Here is a 23,174-nt window from a genome sequence, read left to right as displayed (position 1 = left end):
ATGCAGGAGAGTTGATTTAAGATCGCAGATACAGACTGGTTTTTAATCAGACGTGAAGGGGAATACTGAGAAATGTGGCTTTATACCAACTAAGATCTGAGAGTATATTGTTTTCACCTGATTATAACTTGATGCAATTACAGTCTCTAACACTGGGAAGTGCTGGTTTAATGGAACTAATGGTGTTTTTTTAAGGTGAAACAACATACTTTAGTACTAAGTCCTCATTAGGCTCTTTTGTTAGGGGGTTTTCAGTTGTATGACTTCATTAATGGTTGATAAAGAATTTGCCAATACTTTATAGAGAAGCTATAAACTACTAATAAGAACAACTTTTGGGTTGCCAGGTTGTGAAAATCTTTTTGTCTGCTGCTTTTCCCGTTCCTGGGCTTTTCACTTTCTGATAAGCCTCCACCTCACTTAGATATTGGTAGTGAACTTCACAACCTGGCAACCCCAAAAGTCATTAGTGTCTTACGACTGATAAATCAAGCATTAGTAAATTATCTATATATGATCAATGAAGACATTTAGTTACAATCTATTAAGTTGTTGTTATGTGTAAAGCAAGAAAAGTTCTGACGGACATGCTTTTATTATTCGAATTCTGCGGTGATGTTTGTGATTGCACTAGATAGTTCTATTACCGCACCATATATAACTAGAATAAGAGCCATGAGGTGGCCTCCACCGAACAGTGAAGTTTCAGTCCGAAAAGTTTCAGACGCTTTTGAGGTAATCTTACATCTGGTCAAAATTCAAAGAAATTCTGTCAGGGCAGACTTGAGTTTCAAGAGGTAAAAACATGTTTTGTGAATCCATTGTGACCTTGACCTTTGACCACCCTAATCTAATCATCTAACCTGTGAGTCTAAATTAATATTTGTGTAAATTGTATCTCCAGGTTTCATCTTTGAGTTAAAGTGAAAATTTTAACAAATTTGAATAAATTACCTCAAAGTGTTCCTGAGATACTGCATTTACTAGGCCGGAAAAAGTGTTTTGTGTCATCACAGCGACCTTGACTTTTCACCTTCAATCCACGCAATGAAATCAGTTCATGCGTGAGTTCAACAGAACGTTTGTACCAAATCTGAAGAATTTCCCTCAAGGCGTTCTTGAGATGTCATGTTCACAATGGGTCAGACAGAGCAACAACCCAAAAAACAGGTCATAAAAACACGAATCAGCCTTTAAATTCACTTGCATGTGCTGATGTAAACATCTGCACCACTGGAGTCTGGACTGGGGCTACTGCTGTGTGAGGAGGGTCCTGTGGTGTGATGGGGAGGGGGTCGAGCGTCTTTCCATTTGGTTTCCAGTCGCGTCCAGGACGCACAGCGATCAGCTGAGCAGCGTCTCTCTCAGAGGAAGAGAGAGCTGTGTTCAGTCCGTCTCTCTCTCCCTCTCTCTCTCTCCCTCACAGTGTGTGTGTGTGTGTGTGTGTGTGTGTGTGTGTGTGTGTGTGTGTGTGTGTGTGTGTGTGTGTGTGTGTGTGTGTGGGGACAGTTGGACGGAGTTAGCTGCGCGCTCCGCTCTTTCACTTGATGCGTATCGCAGCTGCTTCTTTGGAGCGAGATGTTGGAGCTGCTCGCTTCCTCGACAAGATGAACACAGGTGAGACGTTAATTTAGAAAAGACGGGAGGTTTTAATGTGGATGTGATATTTAACGTAAAGCTTTTATGCGTAAGTTCGACAGAGAGGATTGACAGAGAGCACCGAGTTTTAGATCTTTCATCTTTCTTTGATTTACTCCGTTTCTCCTACATTCCTGTGGATAGATGGTGAATCCAGTGGAGGCAACAACATATGAAGCAGTGAAACTCTGTGATTATAGAGATTATTGTGCTTATCAGAGTGGTGGTTGTCGACTTCATACCATTTCACTGTGGTGAAGCAAAACTAAAAACAACTCATTTTAGGTGTAAAAACTCAAACCACTCGGGTTCTCAGCCGGCTGCACTGCAGTCTACATGAAGTATGTGTTTTATAGGTTTGGTGGGTGAGAGTAATTTGCTGGTCATGCTTGATTAGCCTCATTCCAGGTTCCTCTCTGCAAATGAGTATATGTTATCAGTGCAATTTATTATACACACATGAAATAGGCTACAGGTTGTGTTTTTGTCATTACATTCTGCTTTTACAATAACACTCTAAAAGCAGCAGCAGCAGCCTGAGAGGGGTTTCTCTCCTTTGAATCACAGGAAGTGAGTCAGGGAAATCCCTTAGATTTTTTTGTATTCTATTAGAAAGAATAGATGCCATTCTTCTATTCTATTACCTTTATCTTTAAGGAGCATCTTTTTAAATTATTTTGAGCGGCTTTTAAATGTTAACTAAGGAAGCTTTCAGTCGACTTGCATGGTCTGTACAGTTGGTTGCCTAAAATGATCAGCTTGAAATATATTTACACGTGAAGACGGAATCTTTGTGCAGTTTTAGGTCACAGGGACACAATACAAATGACCTGTTTGCTATTTTAAAGCTCATAATCTTACAGTTTCCTTTTCCTGTTGTTCTGTCAGACTGCACCAAGCCTTCTGTTGCTCCGACGACAAGATTTGTTTGTCACGCCAACCTGAAGCTGCCCTCCCCTCTCATGTCTGCACCCAGGGGTCCCAAACCTACCATCGCCCCGAAACCTAAACTCACACCAGAGATTAATGGCAACCGAGGAGTATGCAGTAATGGCAGTTTACTAACTTCAGACGGCGAGGCTGATGAAGAGCACGAGACGCAGAATGGTCTAAACGGAGGGATTACAGCAGAGGAACAATTTAACGCCACTGTCCTAAAATCACCACTAAAGGATTTGCAGAATGTGTCACGAGGGCTGGATGACGGAGAGGTGACAGAGGAAGAAAAGGAAATGGAAGAAGACGTGATTCAGAAGATGGATGAGGACTGGAGATTAACGGACAGTGCGTTAACAGAGGAGCCGGACTCCCTGGAAACACTGTGGGTCAGTGCTGAACTCACGGCTGACCCTAAGGAGGTTGTGGAAATGATTGACGCAGACCTAACGGAGGACATGGACGCTGAAGGGTGTGATGCAGGTGAGGCGCTGGCTGACACAGATGGCCTCTCAGTGGGAGATATTTCCGTTAATAGCATTGATGAGGAGGCGGGAGGCTCTTCTGCTGTAATTCGAGACGTGAAGGAGAGGCAGGAAAAGCTCCAAATCAAGGAGGTTGAAGCAGGCGACTGCACAGCAGATGATTTAACTGAGTCGCTCACAGATGAACCTGGTTTCCCCATCAACAAAAACATGAAGGACACTGATACACAACAAGGTTTCCTAACAGATGGAGAGGAGAGGGAGGAGGAATCTGTTTCAGACTGTGGCATCACTTGCAACATCCTCAAGTTGCGGTGTGGCCGTAAAATGCAGGAAAAAGGCGAAAACCTACAGAACATTAGTTTTTATGACTTTATCCCTGAAGACCAGAAACACTTCTGTGATACAGCAAAGAAACATGTTGCCTTAGAGGAGGATTCAATCCAAGAGCCTTATTATGTTTCTTCAAATGACATTATTAACAGAGAGATGATGGCAAGAAATAACAAAGCCGATGGAGTGCCAGATAGTCCACAAACACCTCAGAAGCTTTCGTCTGTATCAGCTGGGAACTATGAGGAAACGGCGGAAAATGGACAAATCGAATGTGTATCTTTTGAGAATTACGTGAAAATTATTAACAGTGATGGATACGGCTGTGAAAACGGTGAGAAGAACAAGGTGAGAAGAACATGTCAGAAATGGCAGTCTTTCAAAACTGAAGAGCACAAAGCTCATACAACAGAGGCCTTCTTGAACGATTTGGACTACCAGCCGAGGTTCAGGCTGGTGTCCATCTCAGTGCCAACGGACACTGACACCTCGCTGACCTCTTCTCTCTCCGTAAGCCAGCTACTTTCCCCGAGCGACTCAGACGTCTTTCGAGACGATGATGACTTGGACGGTCACATAGTCCCATTTCTGGACGACACTACTGATACGGAGCAGGACATCGTTGATGATCATGTTTACGAGGAGCCGGGGCACAGTGCAGGCAATGGAAATATTTTTCCATTGGATAGAAAGGCCACAAGGATGCAAATTCGCTCAATGTCACACCATATTAATAACAACGTGGCTGAGGTAGGAATGCAGTATGTTCCGAGCCCCTACATGAGTGGGTTCGGACAACCTGCTCTGAGCAGCAGCCCCATGTTAAACTCAGTGCGGCACAATAGCTATTCCAAACCCCACTATTTGTCCTTGTACCCCCGCTCCCTCTCCATGGAGGCACAAGACATGCCTCTGTGTGCTTACCGAGACAAAGAAGAGCCTCACAGACAGAGAGGAGCCATTTGTTCTTCTGGAAGCTTCTCCAGATGCTCTCCACTGTCATGCAGTGGCCTGTCCACTCCAACATCTGTGGTAGATATTCCTCCGCCATTTGAACTGGCCTACATCACCAAGAGGCCCATCACAAAGAGTTCCCCCTCACTTTTCATTGAGGGAGACTCATCAGAGAAGAACAGGAAAAAGAAATCCTCCATTAAGCGTTTCCTGATGCTTAAGTTCAGGCGGAAAACTGAGAGCAAGTCTGTTGTGGATGTCAGCCCGTGTTCCTCCAAGTCCTCAGCAGAGTCCAGCCACCACACGCCCAGCAGACTGCTGGATTTAGATAGACACAGCTTAAGTAGGTCTCCGCAGCTCAACTCACACTCTACAAGTAGACATCAAGTTTCAATTGAGCCGACCTCCAACTTCTTGCTCTACAACGAAAGCAAAAGAAAAAGCAACGCTGTGGCATTCCTCAATCGCAGCGTCATCCGAGTGGAGTCCTTTGAGGACCGTTCCCGTGTGCCTTTCATACCTCTTCCCCTGACCAAGCCTCGCTCCATCTCCTTCCCCAACACAGATACCTCCGACTATGAGAATGTTCCTGCCATCAGCTCAGACTATGAGAACGTCCAGGTCTCACAGCGGAGGACTATTCCACGGGGACCTTTCACAGACTTCTTTGACCGTCCAGCCTCCAATCGAGTGCTGTCGTCTGCCAATGACACGGACGGTTATGTGGATATGAGCAGCCTCCCGGGGTTTAAGAGCAGAACTCAGTCACCTGAAGAGGAAACAGAAAGGTATGTAAACAAGACTATGGGCCCTAGTGTGGTACAAATCCACTGCCCATGTTGTTGCACCTATCTGAGCACTCATGGGCAGGTTGGTCCTAAAATAAGTTGTGGTCAGGTGCATTGCTGGCGCTTTGCTGTCTAGAAGAATTGGCAGGTAAATGTGCATTTGACCTACAAAAATCTGGTCTTTGGTTATTTATGGTGCACTATCAAGATAGTAAAAGAACATAGTAGTAATAGTGATGCACCTATATGGATTACTACCTGGCAAATCTGCCATACAAATGGCAATCCACCAAGGTGCAAGCACACCTGGCTTTTTAAAGCCAGGTGTGCTTGCAACCATTATAACTTAAGAGACCCCTTAGAACCATTCAATTTAATGACTGTTGAGATATTTCAGTTAAGAACAAAGCGGTGGACAAACCAACCAACCGACTGGTCATCCATAGCCTTTGTTCAAGTGTGTGTTCATGTGTGATCCTGCTGGACATTATGTTAGTGATCCTTACCACCTTTTACACCAAGCACTGGTCTTTTTTTTATTACATCTACTGTGTGGGTTTAACAATGCCCCTGGGGAGGAAGATTTATAACTATTTATAACGTTGAGTCCCCTGATGCCGTGATCACGGCCGGCAGGGTTGTGGTGATCAGATTTACAGGAAAGAGCTGTACAGTAGCTTCCCCTTTTCATTGCAGTGAGATCAGCAAACCCCCAGCTGTGATGTATCCCTGTGTTGTTGGGGCATGTTGGGTGGTGGAGGAGGAGGAAACACTTGGGGTGGTGGTGGTGGTCCCCTCAGGTCTGAGTTAAGCACAGGGTGGTTTCATTCATAAATCATCTGCTTCGGTGCAGAAACAGCTTGTTGTGTTGATGCTGTTGGTGGAGCTTCTTGTTAGCGTGCTGTGGTGTTATTTGTTGGTATGATCAACCGTGCTGTGCTGACATAATCCCATCCCCCCCCCCCCCCCTGCATTCCTGTTGGTGTGTTCCCATATCATACAGGCTGCTCAGGATGATTAATAGTCAGAGCATTTTGGAGTCATTGCTCTTCTCTAGCCAGTGAAGAACAACAAGCTGAGATACAATCTCAGTATGTTCTGTAGTCAGCAGTTGTTCACTGCAGTGGTTCCCTCTCATCGTGCTCACCATCATGGTGTGTGTGCAAGCAAAACTGTACCATTAGCTTTACAGTAAAAATCTGGGTTTATGATAAAAACAAGATGAATAAATCCAGAACTTTTTTTTTTCATCCTTTAATGTGACTTTAAAAAACAAACTGAAAGGAAAAACATATAACTTACAACTGAATTCAAAATCAACCACTCATATTCAAACTCATGCTAAACTGCTATGAAGTAACGTGACTCAGATTAACTCATAAAGTAGGCCACAGCTGTTCCTGTCGGGGTTTCTTGACATCTTCTTATTGCACCCTGCTGCACCTTCAAAGCATGAACTGTATCATCAACAAGTGGAGAGAATACTGAACAGCAGTGACGATACCATGAACAGGACATCCACCCAAATTAAGAAGAGAAGGAGGAAACTGGACAGGGAGGTTGCATAGAGGCATAAAGCCACATTAAAAAACTGCAGGAATTTCTAGCGAGTACTGGCTGCTCCCTGTATGTGACAACCATCTCTCATAGTCTTCATACTGCATGTTTGGTCTATGGAGGGATGAGATAAGCCTTGTCTCATGAATAAAAACATATCCAAGAATGGCTTAACTTTGCAAGGAAAAAAAAATCCATTCTCCCAAGACCACATTGAAAAGTGATGTTACAATCTGATGAGACCAAGGTTGAACACGGAACCCAATCACTAAAGGAACACCAGATGAAATCAGTGATGAAACATGATTGTTGTGTCTGTTTCAGCCAGAACTGAGGCTTTAGTCAAGGTAGAAGGAATTATGATTCGCTCCAATACAAGTCAAGTTAACCCTTCAGGTGTTTGCTAGAGAGCTCAGATGAAGAGAAACCCAAACCCTCTTTCAGAACAACAATGATTCCAAATAACAAAGTGGACTTGAGTCCTTAAAATCTGAACGTGAAAAAGATTCCACGTACCACTATTAATGTACATTTGAGCAAATAAGAGTTTTATGTCCTGCTATTCAATCACAAACAGTTGCACAAGTGTAGCTCATGTGTGCCCAGGTTTTCTGAGCTAACACTAAACAGAAGCAAGTTGTAGCTTTAGAATGATAGTTTTCTGAAAGAAGAGACTGTAATCACAGAAAAGCAATATCAGTCCGGTGGATGTTTATGAAACTTTATTTTGCTAAAATTTGAATTGCCAAGACTAAAAGATTTAGCTTCGCAGTAGCCTGAAGGGATAATATTAGCACATAGTTTGATCGTTGGCAAATTTGCCCCATCACTCTTATCACTGTACCGTCGGCTCACAAGGAACCTGAGGCAAAAAGAAAAATAATCCATTTTTAAATGTCCTTCTGTAATTTATCCCCATTGCCTTGAGCCTTTGAACAACATGGCAGGACAGTGAGACGTGACGGAGACAGTGCGAGTGATATAAAAGCCTAATATAGAAACGTGTAGTTTGTGGTTCAAGCATCCCTGGTATCTCATCCAGAGTTAGACCCTATGAGCAGTAATGGGCCATGCTGCTTTAATGTGTGCGATGCAGAGATCTGAACGGCCCAAATATATCCTTCATATGCAGCTAATTTGCATCTCAGTGGGATTCAGTCCATTGCTGCTGGGAGTGGAACATGGCGGGATCATTGTCAAGGCAATTGGTCACATAGAGGTCTGCTGCAATACTACTGTAACTTAAGGACGTGTTTTTATCTGCGCTGCGTACGCTCCCTGCTGAGCTGCACATTAGCATATTCATTTGGGCTCCCTGCAGAAGAGAATCTCGTCGCATAAAACACCGACGTGCATCCCTGACTGGGATCAGTTGTCACCGTAGGCCTTTCAGGATGACTTTATTGGTTTCTGTAATACTTTATCTATTTATATTTGCTTCTAATACTGATTGCTGTACTTTTATTATAGTGATTTTTCAAAGGACTTTAAAATGGCTTTGAGGTTTAAATGAATTCCATCTGCTTTACTTGACGGTTAATAGAGATCATAGATTCTACAACAAATTTATGATGAAAACAGAAAGTCAATCTTTCAGACCAGACCAGTGTTTCCCAACATGTGCAACAAGACCCCCCCAAGTGGTGCCAAGATAAATCTGAGGGGACACAAGACGAGTGAAGGAATAAGAGAAAGAACATTTTTCTCTTACACAATATTTGTTCAATATTTTTTCACACATTCTTGTAATTATTCCTTTTGTCTTGTGAAATACTGGAAACCGTCACATCTCCCTTACCCGTAAAAAGGATTAAAGAAAAGGTCAGGAGACATTGTCCCAATAGAGGATCAATGTTTTCTGACACAACACTCAGGCAGCTTATGAAACATGTTTGTTGCTTGACCCTCATTGATTTTAGTTATTGCTTTCTACTTACTGCATTAGTAAGTGTAAATGTGTAAAGTTGATTATATGCAAACTGTCACAGTAAATATCATTGATATTTGTGTATCAACTGTGTGTTCCCTGTATTTCCCCTGTGGTTCTCCCCACAGTGCCTACACAGAAGCCTACAACGTGTGCTCGGTGGCCGTCAGTCCACAGGCTGGTTCAGTGGGTGATGTCAGGGGAGAGACGACGGGTGAGGAGGAGCAGGGCCGCACCTCAGAGGAGGAAGATGGAGGCGCAGACAGCAATTATAACAGACAGGTTAGTTCTGGCAAATGCGAGTTGAGTTTGTGTCAAGGTTAAAAATAGTATTAACGCATAGAATAGTTGTGACATGTGTTGTGTGTATTTCTAAATACAATTTGAATATCCTGCCTGGATAGTCTCACAGCAGCGTGAGGACGGGATAGTGTTTTGAAACACAGCTTGTCCGCCATCTAATATTGGAGGAGAAAGAGTCCCCTAATGTAAACTCTGTGTTTCTCTTCCCCCTGTTAATAGGTTTTTTTTGGTTGTTTATCCTTCCTGTTGTTGAGGGTTAAGGACAGAGGACCTTGTTAGGACCTATGAGACAAATAGTGATTTGTGAATATGGGCTGTACAAATACAATTTGATTGATTGATTGATCGCTTTGTAATGGAGATTTTATAAGTTTATATTATAGTTATCTTTATCACTGAGTAATTACTTTAGAATATCTCCGCCTTTAAGTCTTCTATACTCCCTCTCCATCCTTTAAAATGCAGTTTAATCTGTTTTGTTTTTTACCAGCACTTATAAAGAGATGGTGTCACCTTTTCCATTATGCTAGAAATAAAGACATATTTAAAGACCAGAATTCAACCAAATAAAACAAAGCGAAGTGTTTCTCAGGTTGGGCAACTGCTTTCCCAAGCCAGGATTTTAATGTGGGTTAATGGAGGTTAATGCGCGACTACAACACTGTCCTCGTTATTTAGAAGTTTGATTGCTGCTTAGAGAAGATGTGGAGAGGGCCAGCTTCAGCTCCTCCTAACCCTGGGCTTATTACAAATTAATAATGCGATCGTTTACAGGCTGACGGACGATCCAGAGCCTTTTACGTAGCGAAAGAACTGGTGGATACAGAGAGATTGTAAGTTAACTCATTCCCCTTTCACACATATCTACCTCTCTGTCAAAAATAATCAGGTTCTTATTGAATAATGGAAATGTTTCTGTTCACAGGCACGTGAAAGCCCTCAAGCTTCTTCAGGAAGTGAGTTATTTTTTATTTGTATTTACTCAGGTAATATGTGTGTGTCCAGATATTTTCTTAGCGTCTATGTGAGGCTCCAATCAGTAAGATGTCAGACTTCTGCAAAAAGGATTACGTTTTACACGTCTTGAATTCCCTTACATGTTAACATCTGTTTAGTAAATTCATATTACATTTATTCATTTTTCTTTTCAAAATTTTAACTTTTATTAAATGCTGTTTATGTTGTTTTTCTGTTCACTGAGCATGACCACTTATGTTCATGGTCATAGACATAGTCTGATCTTTTGGCCCCTGAGCAGCTCTACTAGAGCAGTCAATGCCTTGCTCAAGGGCACCTTAGCACAGGTAATGAGGACAGGAATAAGTGATGCTCTTTCACTTCCCTACCTAGAGTCACTCTCACTCTGGTGTGTGGATTAAACCAGTGTCAGCTCAAAGAGATTCCTTGATACAATAGCTCATGTACACCCTGCTGTCAGATATTATCTTGTTGTTCAGTTGCAGTGGGAGGGAAGAAAATGCAGACTTAAGTGAAACAGCAAGTTTAGTAAGATTTTAACGTACGCGATAAGAACTGACCTTCCCGTCCTATGTGCCAGGACTTTCGGGAAGCGGTGGGGGCGGCTGTCGGGGACGAGGGCGAACCTGTGGTGGAGGAAGAGAGACTACGAGAGATTCTCAACGAGCTTCCGGACGTTTACACCCTGCACCGCAGAATCCTCACCGAGCTGGAGAATCGAATCCGACACTGGTGAGACGTCACATGTACACACTGCTGCTGAAATAAGGAATACTGGCACACATCCATGCAGCCATATGCCACAAGTTAAAGGAACCCCCCCCGCCCTCATCCTTCTTTCATGGTTCCACAGGGAGCACACATAAATATAACTGCTATATTCTGCTTTGACTGCTATGACTGTTTCTCCGCTCAGGGAGGAGAGCCAGAGGATCGCTGACATCTTCCTGTCCAGAAAAGCAGAGTTCTTGGTTTTTACCACCTACATTGGACACTACGACCGGAGTATGAACCTGTTGGAGGACAGCTGCCGGACTTCACCTTGCTTTGCTGCGATTGTTCACCAGTTTGAGGTCAGACCGATAGCTACTGTCTTACACTAAACACTAAACTGTAATGCAACACAATGCAGTCCATAAAAATCAATATTTAAAAACAAATCTAATGTAAATTCTAATTTATTATCCAAAGTATTCACACATGTATCACAAAAGTCCGAACTTTTTGAGAATGAAATGTTCTCTGATGCATGCAATGTGAAACTTACCTTTCTTTATTCACCACAAAGTCACAGCTATGAATTTTGAACAACATGGATTTATGTATCAATTAATGTTAAAGATCTCTAACATACATATACACAAAGTATTTTTTCCACATCACATAAAGCCTCCATAGTTTCTTCATCTTGGTCCTCCTCAGCTCTTTTCTTCCTCTCGTTGCAGTGTTGCCCTTGATTAGTAGTCTGTAAGAAAATACAATTTGGAATGAGCCCGCATGAAAATAAGAAAACATGCCCAATGGGAACGTTTGGAATAATGAGAGTACTTCAACATAAACCTAGATGCAGTCATGAAAGATTGCTGCTGTTTCAAATTAAAAACAACAGAGACAAAATTTGGTGCCAACCTTTGATATTTGATCTTTATCTTTTTTATCTCTGCACGTTATCTCTAATCTGCAGGGTTCAGTGTGTTTGTGTGTGTGTGTTTGTTATGTGCAGTGACAAAGATGAAGTGCATGTTTTGCAGGAGCTGGGATGATAATGGCAAAGTGTGTTTGGTGTATGTGTGTATATTTGTGTGTCTGTGAGGTGGGGATACTTAAAGCAAGAGATCCAAACCTTAACAAAAGGTCACTTATGAGGCTAAATGAAGTAGTAATTTAATTTAATGGAAGAACTACACTGCGTTCTTGGATGTTAAGTGTAACAGTCATGACCCTCAAAGGAAAAATATAAACTTTATGTATTTTTGGTGAGGAAAAAAATATGTTTGGCATGAGCCACTCGGAACAACAATGAAACACCACTGAACATGTTTTTAAAAACAGGGGAATATTAAAATGAATTCTTTTCCCAGCAGCTTTTCTGTGCACTTTAGTGAGGAGTTATAATTAGCCTCAATTAAATGAACAGTTTTTCAAACCAGTCTGCCACAGACGTTCTTAGAGAAGATATTAAGTTGATAGATGTTATTATATGAAATGCTTAAACATTCAACAGGGAGATTTCTGCATCTGTTCACTACTTTATGTACAATCAACAGAGCCCAGCCAGCTGCTAAATTCATGGCAGAGATCAGTGGTGCAGCCCTTTTTTTAATGATCTATTTGGATTGTGGAGGGAAATCCAGTCGTGCCATATGCATTTATCCTATTTATCGATTGAGGACTTTGCTATAATTCCCCCTCATTTTATAGACCACTGAGGAGAGGAGTTGGCAGGAAGTCTTTGCAGAGCTGGGCAGATTTCTCTGTTTGATTCTAGAGCGAGAAAGTGTTTAATAAATCCTTGGATTCTCCGAGGCACTCTCCGTATCTATACCAGTGCAGCTACATCATTACATTACATTTCATTACATGCATTACAGCAGTGTGGCTCTGTGGAGGATGATGTCAGCCACGCAGTCGGTTCCTTGGCTCTGGTCCAAACTAAAATATCTCTACGAGTGTTAAACTGATTGTCATGAAATGAGGAAGAAGGATGAATCGTGATCGCTTGACTTTTCCTCTGTCAGGACCATGAAATTTACATATGTGGTTTAGAGTGAAATGTGAAAAGTGAAAATTAAATAAAGATTAAACTCAATAATAAGATAAAAAAAATAATATATATATATATATATATATATATACAAATATACACACACATGCACATCTGTATAAGTATGTATACACGATGGATATCCATTGTTCTACAAAGAGCAGGAGCAGAAGTCCCTCAGGATGAACTTTAATCACTTGGGGGAAAACCCTCATATCTACATCTAATGTTAATCTATCAATGTGACTGTGTCCCCACAACAGTAATACAAGTAACACAGCCCCCCCCCCCCCCCCCACACACACACACACACACATAAACACACATTCTGCAAAGTACTGTGCTGACCAGCAGCCTTGTTCATGAATATGATTGGTGGTTGTGCTCAATGGTCCAGTGTTGTATAATTTACTCCTCATTAGAACTTTGATTTCCTCTGTAAACTTTTTAAACAACCTTTGACTGTTTTAATGAATCAAATGTGAATTTGTTTGCATTCATGTGAACTTCTACAGTAAATGAGTCCTGAATGAACAGCGGAAAGGTTGAATTCGTTTTTTTCTTTATGTCTCAGCAGCAGAGTCCAGTTGGGGAAAAGGTTTCTCTCAAACAGCAGCTCCTGCAGGTCATCGTGCGAGTTGCTCAGTATCGGATGCTCCTCACTGGTGAGGATTAGTGAACCACACAGGTCTCCTCTGAATAAGAATATAGTTCTCCTATAGTGGTTTGATTCTTGTCTCTTAGGAGGAATTAATTTATTTCACCCCTCTCACAGATTACCTGAACAACCTCTCCCCTGATTCCAAGGAGTATGAAGACACCCAAGGTACCATAAACAAACAGCAGCCTCAGCTGCTCTGTGTCGCCACAGGAGAGCATTACCGGCCTCTGTTTGTCACTGTGTGTTTACAGGGAATTTATATGTGCTCATTTGGCATGGAGAGATGGCCATGAGAGAGCCAATTTAGATTTCTTTGTCTGTGGTGGTAACCCACCAGGAAGCTATTCCAGCCCTCTTCTGTGTGAAGGCAATGTGTAATTCATGAGAAGGCAAGTTGCAGCAACACTATCTCTGACTGTATCTTTGATAAGAGAGCCACCCGAGTCCAGACATGCAGTCACATCCACACTCTTGACTCACTCTGACTTTTATGTGTGGTGACTTTCGACACAGATGCGAGGAATAAGAAACATCTCATGAATTATGAATATTCATTGTGACTCTGTCCCCTTGTGTAACATGAACTGATTTCTCTGTCTGTGTTTCTCTTGTTCAGCGGCTGTGGCGATTGTGTCGGACATTGAGGATCAAGTAAACGACAGTTTAAAACATGGGGTAAGTTTCATGTGTTTCCATTTGTAAGCCTTGAATCCAGAAAAGAAATGTAACATATCTGCAATAAACCTAGTACTTTCAATGGTGTGACTGGTTTCTGTCTAATTCTGTATATTTCTTCAACTTGGATCTTCTTTGCCCAAAGTCACCTTAAATTTAGTTATAGTCTTTTCTCTTTTCATGCAAGTAATTTGTTGTTACAGCCTCTACCATTGCAGAAACAGAAATAACCACACCATGCTTTTTCACTTCTTGTCAAGACTGAAATAAAACAGTTAGTGCTCACAGGCATGGTCCTCAGAGGATGAACCCTGATGAAATTGATGTTCTCGTGACTTTTTATGCCTCCACACCGGTGATAGCCAGTTGCTGGAGGCAATATGTTTTCGAGTTGTTTGTCCATCTGTCCCATTCATAGATTAACTGATTAGATTTCAGTGGTTAAAGGTCAAAGGTCAAGTCTGAATAAAATATATGTAGACTGAAACTGCACTAATAGACAACTGCAGTGCGGTAACACTGGGTGGCTACTGTTACAGTATTTAGAGTTACATGCCTGCATGATGAATGAAAACAGCCAGAAGAAAAAGTCTGACTGCTTATGCTTTTTCATCATTTCTGTTATCTTGGCATCCTAATCCTCTTCCTCTTCTTTTCTCTCTTTGTTCCTCAGGAGAACTTGTTGCGTCTGGTCAACATCGAGTACAGTGTTCACGGCCAGCGCGACCTGCTGCAGCCTGGCAGGGTACGACTCTGATAACAGCATTGTTTCTGTCTGAAGCTCGCCAGCCCACCCTGTCTGCCCTGCACCACCCCTGTGTTGGCCTTTACTCAGTCACTCAGCCGGGAATCCCCACCCGGCTCGGAATAAAAACAACGTTAATAACTGCAGACGTCCTGTATGTGTCATGATCAGACAACCTGAAATGCTCAGTTTGATTTAACCCTTTGTTTTCTTTTTTTTGTTGCCAGGTCTTTGTGAAGGAGGGCACCCTGATGAAGGTCAGCAGGAAGTGTCAGCAGCCCAGGCATCTGTTTTTGGTAAATGCTTCTTCCTGTTTTTATTACTTAAGTTAAGAGATACCTGTTAGATTATTTTTTATGTTTCTGGGTCCAGACGGAGCTGTTTAGAGCAGAGGTTCCTCACAGGATGTTTGTGAATGCTGACTTCCTGAGCCAGGTCTTTACTGACAGCACAGTGAAGGTCAACAGCAGCTCCTTATAAACTATACAGTCCATGTACATCTGTCAGCTAATATTAGTCCAATGTATCTTCAGCATCTATGTACAGTGCTGTCAGCTCACTAAGATCATTTGAATTCAAGGGAGTGCTCAGACGTGGCATCCCTCTTGGATGATCTCCTCCTGACCTCCAGCTCTCTCTCCCTTTCCTTTTCACACCAACACACACACACACACACACACACACACACACACACACACACACACACACACACACACACACACACACACACACACACACACACACACACACACACACACACTGACATCAGACCCATTTCTATAGTCTAACTGGTGTGAGCTGACAAACAGAGGGTTTTCTATTGTGACCTATTATGATCGGCTCACCCGAGACAGATGTTAATACCAGGTCTGATCAGGGCCTAAGTAGGAGTCAAGCAGATGTTGAGGAAGGAGACGCAGATCCTTCTCTTTTGGACAGTACGCATAGTGCTCAACAATCAACAGACTAAATACTCTAAATGACCCAGAACTACCTGTATCGGATAATTTCCATCTGTTAATCCTTAAACGTCCACCTGAAATAATATAAAATGACCTATCTTATAAATAAAGTCTAAATATAGTTGTAAATGAAAACTAAGTGACAATCTGAGGATAATTCAGGTCTTTCTTCACTGCCAGGTCAACACCACGTAATGAATTTCACAAGCAACAGACTGTTTAAGATAAGAGATGCCACTAAAATATTGTAATCAAGAGAGATTTTTAAAAAAAAGATTGGAAAGATTAAACGCCTTTGCAAATTACCCATAGAGCATCATCAAAGCACACCGCCTCTCCCTCCTGTGGCGTCTTTGAAATTTGTGATCTGGGCTTGACACTAAAAATGCTCGTAAATGTCTCTGCTGGAGGAATGTCGGTTATCATCGCTGCGTAACTTTCTATCCTGCAAGTTTAGCCAACCAGCTGCTGATCACGTGTTTTTATCTGTTATTAATGTTGGAGACGGCATAGTAAAACAAGTGTGCAGGAGCTGGCTGTCTCCTGAAGCAGGTAGTAAAACACACAGGGACAGTGAGTAAAATGATACACTGGGAAAAAGATAATACAGAGGTTAATGATGCAATTTGATATCTATTTACTCAAGTATCTCAGTCATGTATGATCGTAAAAACTGGGAGCAGGGGTTTAAACTGCGTAGTTCCCCTCCAGTCACATTTTAGGACATATACAAATGATCTCCTCGGATTAATAATTAAAAAGTGCAACCACTGATTTTAAGTAATCTCCTACTTAAGTGAAATGTCTGTCCCCAGTGGACACACACTAGAGGCTGCAGGTTTCCACATCAACACTTGTTATCAAAGTTGCCTATTGGTGATGACTGGCAACTAGTTGTGATGTCATAGATCCCAATTGAATCTGTTCTCAGTCGTCCAAGTCATGGTATCTTCAGGAGCTGTACAAGTGAACATGTGTGTGTCTGTGGGTGTGTTATAACATAATGACTCCCAACATAGGTACAGACCCACAGAGGTTAAATACCTGCAATATCCCACTACACATATACAACTCCTACAAGATACCACTTGAACATATACATGTTAAACTCACGTGAAACACTTTCCCTGATCCAAACAGCCTTCTTGCATCAAACTCTACTTCACTCTACATCATCATGCAACGAGAAGCTCAAACATCCAAGTCAAGTATCAGCTGGACCGACACTGTATAGCACAAACTGTACCTCCACCAAAGTCCAACAGTCCCCTTAAATTCAATCAAGCCTCTTAGAAAAGCCAACTGCATTGCAGAAGAAAAAAGAAAAAAAGAAAGGTCTGCTCAACCCCTTTGTCCGGGTCTGTGCCAAACTTTAATGGATTCTTTCTTGGCTCATATCACATCCTTCCACCAAGTTTAATGGAAAATCCACTCGGTAGATTTTGTGTATTAATGCGGACAAAAAAAAGTAATAAACACATTTTTAAATTGAAACTTTGTGTTTAACCTCTTAAGTGTGAGTGTGTGTGTGCGTGTGCGCGCCTAGACTGCCATCTACTGGAGAAAAGCTGTACATTCATGAATGAGGAAATCTGGGCAGCTGATTTATTTTATCCTATCAATAGGTCCACACATCTGCATTTAAAAATGACTTGAATATTCCTCAGATGCACAGTGAGTGATTAAAGTTAAATCTGTTGTCAGATGAACGACGTGCTGCTCTACACCTACCCTCAGCAGGATGGGAAATACAGACTGAAGAACACGCTGCCTCTCACCGGGTTAAAGGTCAGAGTCTTTCATCAAATCACCCCACGTCGTCATCTCTCTTATTTCTAACAGTGGGATCTCAGGGGTTGAAAATGTATTTACAGCAGATACACAAACTGAAAACATTTGTAACAGTGAATCATGAAGGTTGTATTTCCTGTTTTTGTGGATATGGTGAAATGGTGCTAACAACAAATAACAGAAAATAGAATAGAAAAAAATGTTTGTTCCTCAGTTATGTCCTTTGCTTTTTGCTCTCTCTCTTATTTTGTCTTTCTGAATTTTGATGTGATGTTAAACTGATTACTTACCCAGGTCAGTAAACCCATCATAGAGAATGTCCAAAATGCACTGAAGATTGAAGGAACAGACATCTCCATCACTTTGTCTGCAAGGTGGGTCACTGTTTAAATGACGGGTAATAACTAGTAAGGTGCAAGATTTCTCATCATCAGTGACTGTTACATAATTTTTTGGCATATTTGGTGTTAATAATATGTAAAATCAACTCTGTAATGATATTGTATTGAATTTATTTGTGCATTGTGCAGTTCTTTCATTGAAAGAGAGGACTGGTTTTACACTCTGAGCCGCACTGTCACCGAACACACCAGAGGATCTGCAGCCTTCAACAGCTGCTCAGGAGAAGTGAGTTAACTCTGCCTCTGTTTTCATCATCGTCTGCCGTCAAACAACTGAGGCAGAGGAGTTCAGTCTCCAACAGATCAGTCAACCATTCCTGAAATATGCCTGTTGGCTTTAAAACACCACATTCTCCATGGATATTTAACTTTAACTAACAAAGTTAATACAGGTGGTTAAAACGATTGCACTTTCACAACAACATTGTGCCGACCATATGTTAGACCATGTGTTCCTTTAGAGAAGTGTGGCTGCATCGGCAATGATGCAAAACATGTCAATATGTTGCACACTGACTCATCAACACTGTATTCTAATGCTGACTGATGTTACATGATGCAACCCTATCATCAACATGATGCTTCTTTGAATGGTTCCCTCTGTCTGTGCAGCCGCTGGTTCTCATTCATTTCATTTCACAGCGATATGAGAAACTACGTGCAGGGTTTCAAATTGCTAAATGTGTGTTTCAGGCCAGAGATCGTCTGCATCTGTCTCTCGGAGAGAAAGCTCCCACACTTGTTCCAGTCTCTCAAGTGATGATGTGTATGAACTGCACGGCAGATTTCAGCCTCACCCTTCGTAGACATCACTGTCACGGCTGTGGGAGAGTGAGTCACACGCAATTACAACACAGCGTTCTGTGATACTTTGATATTATTATTTTTACTTATTATATTATATATAGTCAGGATACAGTAAACTTTGCCTTTGACCAGAGCACTGAGTGTGCTGGATGTTTTCATTGTTCCTGTGGTGCCTGGATTTTGCAGATTGTCTGTCGAAGCTGCTCCAGGAACAGATATCCACTGAAATACATGAAGGACCGCATGGCTAAAGTGTGTGATCACTGCTACAATGAGCTAAAGAAGAGAGGTGGGGAAATGCTGTTTTTTTTGTGATCAAAAATGTTATTGTCATTTAAGTCCGGATAACCAAACCCACAAAAACTAGGTCCAGACGCAGAGCGAGAAACAGGAAACTCTTTATCAATCATTTTGACTCCTAGTCTCCATGTGAGCGCCCAAATGTTAGTGTTGCTATTCTTCTTATAACCAAAAGAGGGAGTATGGTTACACACCACATGGTAACTACATCACTCATCTTAATCAGTGGCATCAGTTCTAAATACAGGTGGAGTTCACCATTAACAGTTAAAATACAGGAAGAAGTACATTTGGAAAAGTAGAAATAACAGTAGAAAGTCTGCATTTAGTGAAATTCATGCTAATAGCACAACTAGTCTCATTTACCTTGTATAGTTAAAGGTACATTGGTGTCAATTGTATGATCACACAAAAATATACATAATTAAGTGTTTTTCACTATGATTACTCTAAAACGATATGTGTAATTTATAAAACCAGCAAAATTAAACTCTATTCCATTCTATTCTTTAAATGGTGCAGTGTTTAGTACTGTACAGCAAGAACATTCTTGGTTGAAATCTCAGTTTGTATGTTCTCCATGTGTCTGCATGGGTTTTCTCCAGCTTCCTCCCACAGTCCAAAGACATGCAGATTGGGGTTAAATTAATCGGTGACTCTAAATTGACCATAAGTGTGAATGTGAATCTTTCTACAGCGCTTTTCTAGTCTTGATGCTCCCTGTGACCCCTTCAAGTGGATGGATGTTCATGAATTCATACTGTTTCGTTTCCACTGTTACAATCACGTAACAAAAATGGATATAGCCTCTGGTGCAGTAAAGTTCAGACAGTCAACCCTCCATGCTCTGGAGTCTGTCAGTGTGGGTGTTGTACTTTTGTACCTGTCCTGTGTTTTGGCTGATATGAAGTTGTCTGCCTCTGCAGGTGTAGATGTGTCTGCACTGACAGGTAAAGGCAGCCCTCGTGCAAACCGCTCCAGTCGTCCTATCTCTGCTGTGTTCCAAAACATTCATCCACCAAACATCTGGAGGCATCGGAAAGGCACCCTCTCCTTCAACCAGGTACAACCTTCTCTCTCTGTGAAGGAGCTGTGTTCACTGCAGACTGCAGATTAATGAACAGTTGATGCTGTGATGTGAATGTCAACTCTGTTGTGTTTTGGTGAGTAACAGTGCTCCTGTTGTGCAGGTGACAGTGTCAGAGGAAGGCTCCGTTAGTGGCACTCTACAGCGCAGCAAGAAGAGCAAGCGGAACTGGAAGAGACTGTGGTTCCTTCTAAAAGACAAGGTGCTTTACACCTATCGAGCTCAAGAGGTGAGGGGAAACATGCACTCCCCTTTAACCTACTCTGCTTTCACACATGCACTGAAATCTGGACATTTTCCTGAAACTGTATGTGAGAAGGCAAATGTCCGAGTGAGCCCATGTGAGAATACAGCAGGAAAATGTCTGGAAATTCAATTTGATGTGTTGATGTTTCTAACATGTGACAATCGCAAAACTGGAAGAAAACAAAAATCTCAGGATTAAAAAGAGGAGGCATACAACTTGACGTTGTTTAGAAAAACAATGAGATTCTAGAGCTTTTATTAATCATTTTTTAGTAACACTTGCTTTCTGCAACAGAATTTAAACGTCATGTCCTACCTCCTACATGCTCGACCAAGACGCCGGCCCTCTCATGAATGTTCTGGAAATGTTCCTGTCATTGTGAAGGCATCTGACCCAAACAGTATCCTGCTGTGTTCTTCATATGTGAAAGGCAAACTCTGGAAAATGTCAGACACAATTTTTCTGACATTTTCTGAAGTTCATGTCTGAAAACAGTACATACTAGTTCATATTCAGTCACTCAAACACACTAAACATAGCGAGGAGACATCAGCTTTACTTTTAGTTGTAGCCACCACTCAACTAAAAATAAGTAAAAGAGCAAAAAACAGTTACATCCTTATATCTTTTAATACACTTCTTTTTTCCTAATTGATTTTTTGTATCTGCAGGAGAAAGTAGCATCAGAGAGTTTGCCTCTGTTGGGTTTTACAGTGAAGCTGCCTGACAGACACGAAGAGGAGACCAATGTCTTCCAGCTTTACCACAAAAACACTTTGTACTACACCTTTAAAGCTGAGGACAACTACACAGCACAGAGGTGAGACGCATGCCTGACTGAGAGCTCATTACAATATGTTTATCAACGGCAATTTAAAGGCATTAGTGGAACTTCATTTGGGAAACACTGTCTCACTGTAACACTATGATTGTTGCAAATGTAGTCATACAACTTATGTTTTAAATGTTTATTACAGCAGCAGAACATAGTTAGAGTTTGACGTCCAGGCTCAGACTTCATCACTCACACACGTATGGTGATGTAGAGATAATGGGGAGCATGCAAATTCCACACAGAAAGACCGTGAACCAGGATTCGACCTGCTAACCATCTTGCTGTGAGGCGTCAGTGCTAACCCCTGCACTCTGTAACTTAATCCCCTTGGACATGATATACTCATTTAAACATTTTTTGGGAGTAATATATAATAATTGCTCAGTTGATGATAGCGGTACACCCGCTATAGCTCACCTGGCACACTCATCTGTTAGTCACCAATTCTCTCTCCCCATTTCCCACTTAATGACCTGTCAATAAAGGCCAAATGCCTAAGGATCTTGTTGTATGCTAACAGGCACAGGATTGGTAGTTTTAAGGTGAAGCAGACTGATATGACACATTTATAAAACTTGCAGTTGCTGCTGTAACTTGTTCCTAATTTAGACTCTGCTCCTCATACAGGTGGGTCAATGCCATGGAGGAGGCCACAGTTTTATAGGATCAGCTACTCTGGAAAGTCACTGGAAATAAACATCTTTCTTCTGCTACATACTCCTGTTGCCCACTGTGAAACCAAAATTGCTGGACAGGGAATAAAAAAACTGTGTTTGATTATGTCTGGAAGCTGTAACCTTCTTGGCTTGACTGATGAAAGGAAGACATTTTGTTCTTTGTGCGGGTACACGCTCACCTACTTTGTCAGCTGCTGTTACAGCAGGTGTGATGCTGAGAGCCACGAGCGGCGATGGCCCAGATACCTGCCGGTGTGGAACATTACATCCATGGGACCTGTACATCATCACCAACATTCCCCCAAATCAATGGATTGGGGATTTTTGGAAAAGAAATTATATATATTCTATGATCTCCACTGTTTTTCAAGATATCCAATATTTCAAGACATTGTAAACAAAGGTTTTCAGTAAGATTCACAGTCAATTTACTGTTGTTTTCAGGGAAGTGTAAAAAAACAACAAATATTTCCAACCTCACTCAGAAATGCCTGAATCTGGAACACCCTGATTTTCAGTTTCAAAAATGTATTAGTTATGCCTTTGTTTCATTGTGAGTTCGTGTATGCATTTCTATGACTAATTCTTTGAAGCACAGGCTGAATCAAAGAATTACTATGTTTTTATATGTATAGAAGTGTGTGTAGCTCTGTATTGTTGGAGACGGTGCTGCCAGTGAATAGTTTCTATGCTTTTTTTGCACTTACATGAAGAGGAATGAACCTGGAAAAGTGATAGAGGCCAAAAACTAGAGCCACTGTACTTAAATTACTTAATTTACTTAACATGCTCTTTTGTTGGGAAATTGTGGAGTAGTACACGGGTTACATATATCTTTATAGATTTAACCTATAACAAGTATATCATAAATTCATATTTGTATAAAGATGCTGTGTCCTGTTGTGCAAAGATTTGTTGCCCTGATCACTGATTTCACTGACATGCAGAATCTGTGTCCTGGACTTTGTACTGTATATTTCTAACACTATTATTTTAAAATCAAGTAAAGGAAGCTGTACTGATGGAAGCCGTCTGTGTCTGTGTTTTCTCTCTATCCTCCTCATGTCCTCTAGATGGCAGGTGAACTTAACACCAAACGACAGGAGGCTGTCATTGACTTCCTGTCGCATGTGTCCTTGCTGATGGAGCTCGGTGCTTATACATTAAAATAGGAAACACTCCCCCACTATGCTGCCAAACTGTTTGCACTCCGCTTGTAGCACCTGCTATGTGAGCGCATGCTGTCTGTGTTGGCATGTAGTGCATGTGTGGCCTGTGCTGATGAAACTGCTGGCGAGCGTATTAGAGCACACTCTGAGCTGC

At 41.6% G+C, this 23,174-nt stretch overlaps 1 protein-coding gene across 4 annotated transcripts; it reads left to right on the top strand.

Moving 5' to 3' along the window:
- The first annotated feature begins 1,337 nt into the window (after positions 1-1,337).
- Positions 1,338-22,878, top strand: LOC117761353 (FYVE, RhoGEF and PH domain-containing protein 5-like). Of its 4 annotated transcripts, none has more exons than XM_034585164.1 (21): positions 1,472-1,617; positions 2,527-5,134; positions 8,747-8,900; positions 9,696-9,754; positions 9,847-9,877; positions 10,480-10,631; positions 10,816-10,972; positions 13,238-13,328; positions 13,439-13,489; positions 13,941-13,999; positions 14,673-14,744; positions 14,972-15,040; positions 17,411-17,494; positions 17,792-17,871; positions 18,028-18,124; positions 18,592-18,729; positions 18,892-18,994; positions 19,932-20,068; positions 20,196-20,294; positions 21,011-21,159; positions 21,802-22,878. In XM_034585164.1, the coding sequence occupies exons 1-21, from the start codon at positions 1,548-1,550 to the stop codon at positions 21,836-21,838; spliced, it is 4,497 nt and encodes a 1,498-aa protein (XP_034441055.1). In that variant the 5' UTR covers positions 1,472-1,547; the 3' UTR covers positions 21,839-22,878. The 4 variants fall into 4 exon arrangements, with proteins under 4 accessions (XP_034441052.1, XP_034441055.1, XP_034441054.1 ...); XM_034585163.1 differs by having other exon boundaries at positions 20,196-20,321; XM_034585161.1 differs by lacking the exons at positions 21,011-21,159; positions 21,802-22,878 and adding an exon at positions 1,338-1,443 and having other exon boundaries at positions 1,504-1,617; positions 20,196-21,004.
- Positions 22,879-23,174: the final 296 nt, after the last annotated feature.

This window comes from Hippoglossus hippoglossus, chromosome 5, assembly GCF_009819705.1.
Source record: "Hippoglossus hippoglossus isolate fHipHip1 chromosome 5, fHipHip1.pri, whole genome shotgun sequence".
NCBI classification, from domain to species: Eukaryota; Metazoa; Chordata; class Actinopteri; order Pleuronectiformes; family Pleuronectidae; genus Hippoglossus; species Hippoglossus hippoglossus.
This window is presented reverse-complemented; position numbering and strand designations above follow the sequence as displayed.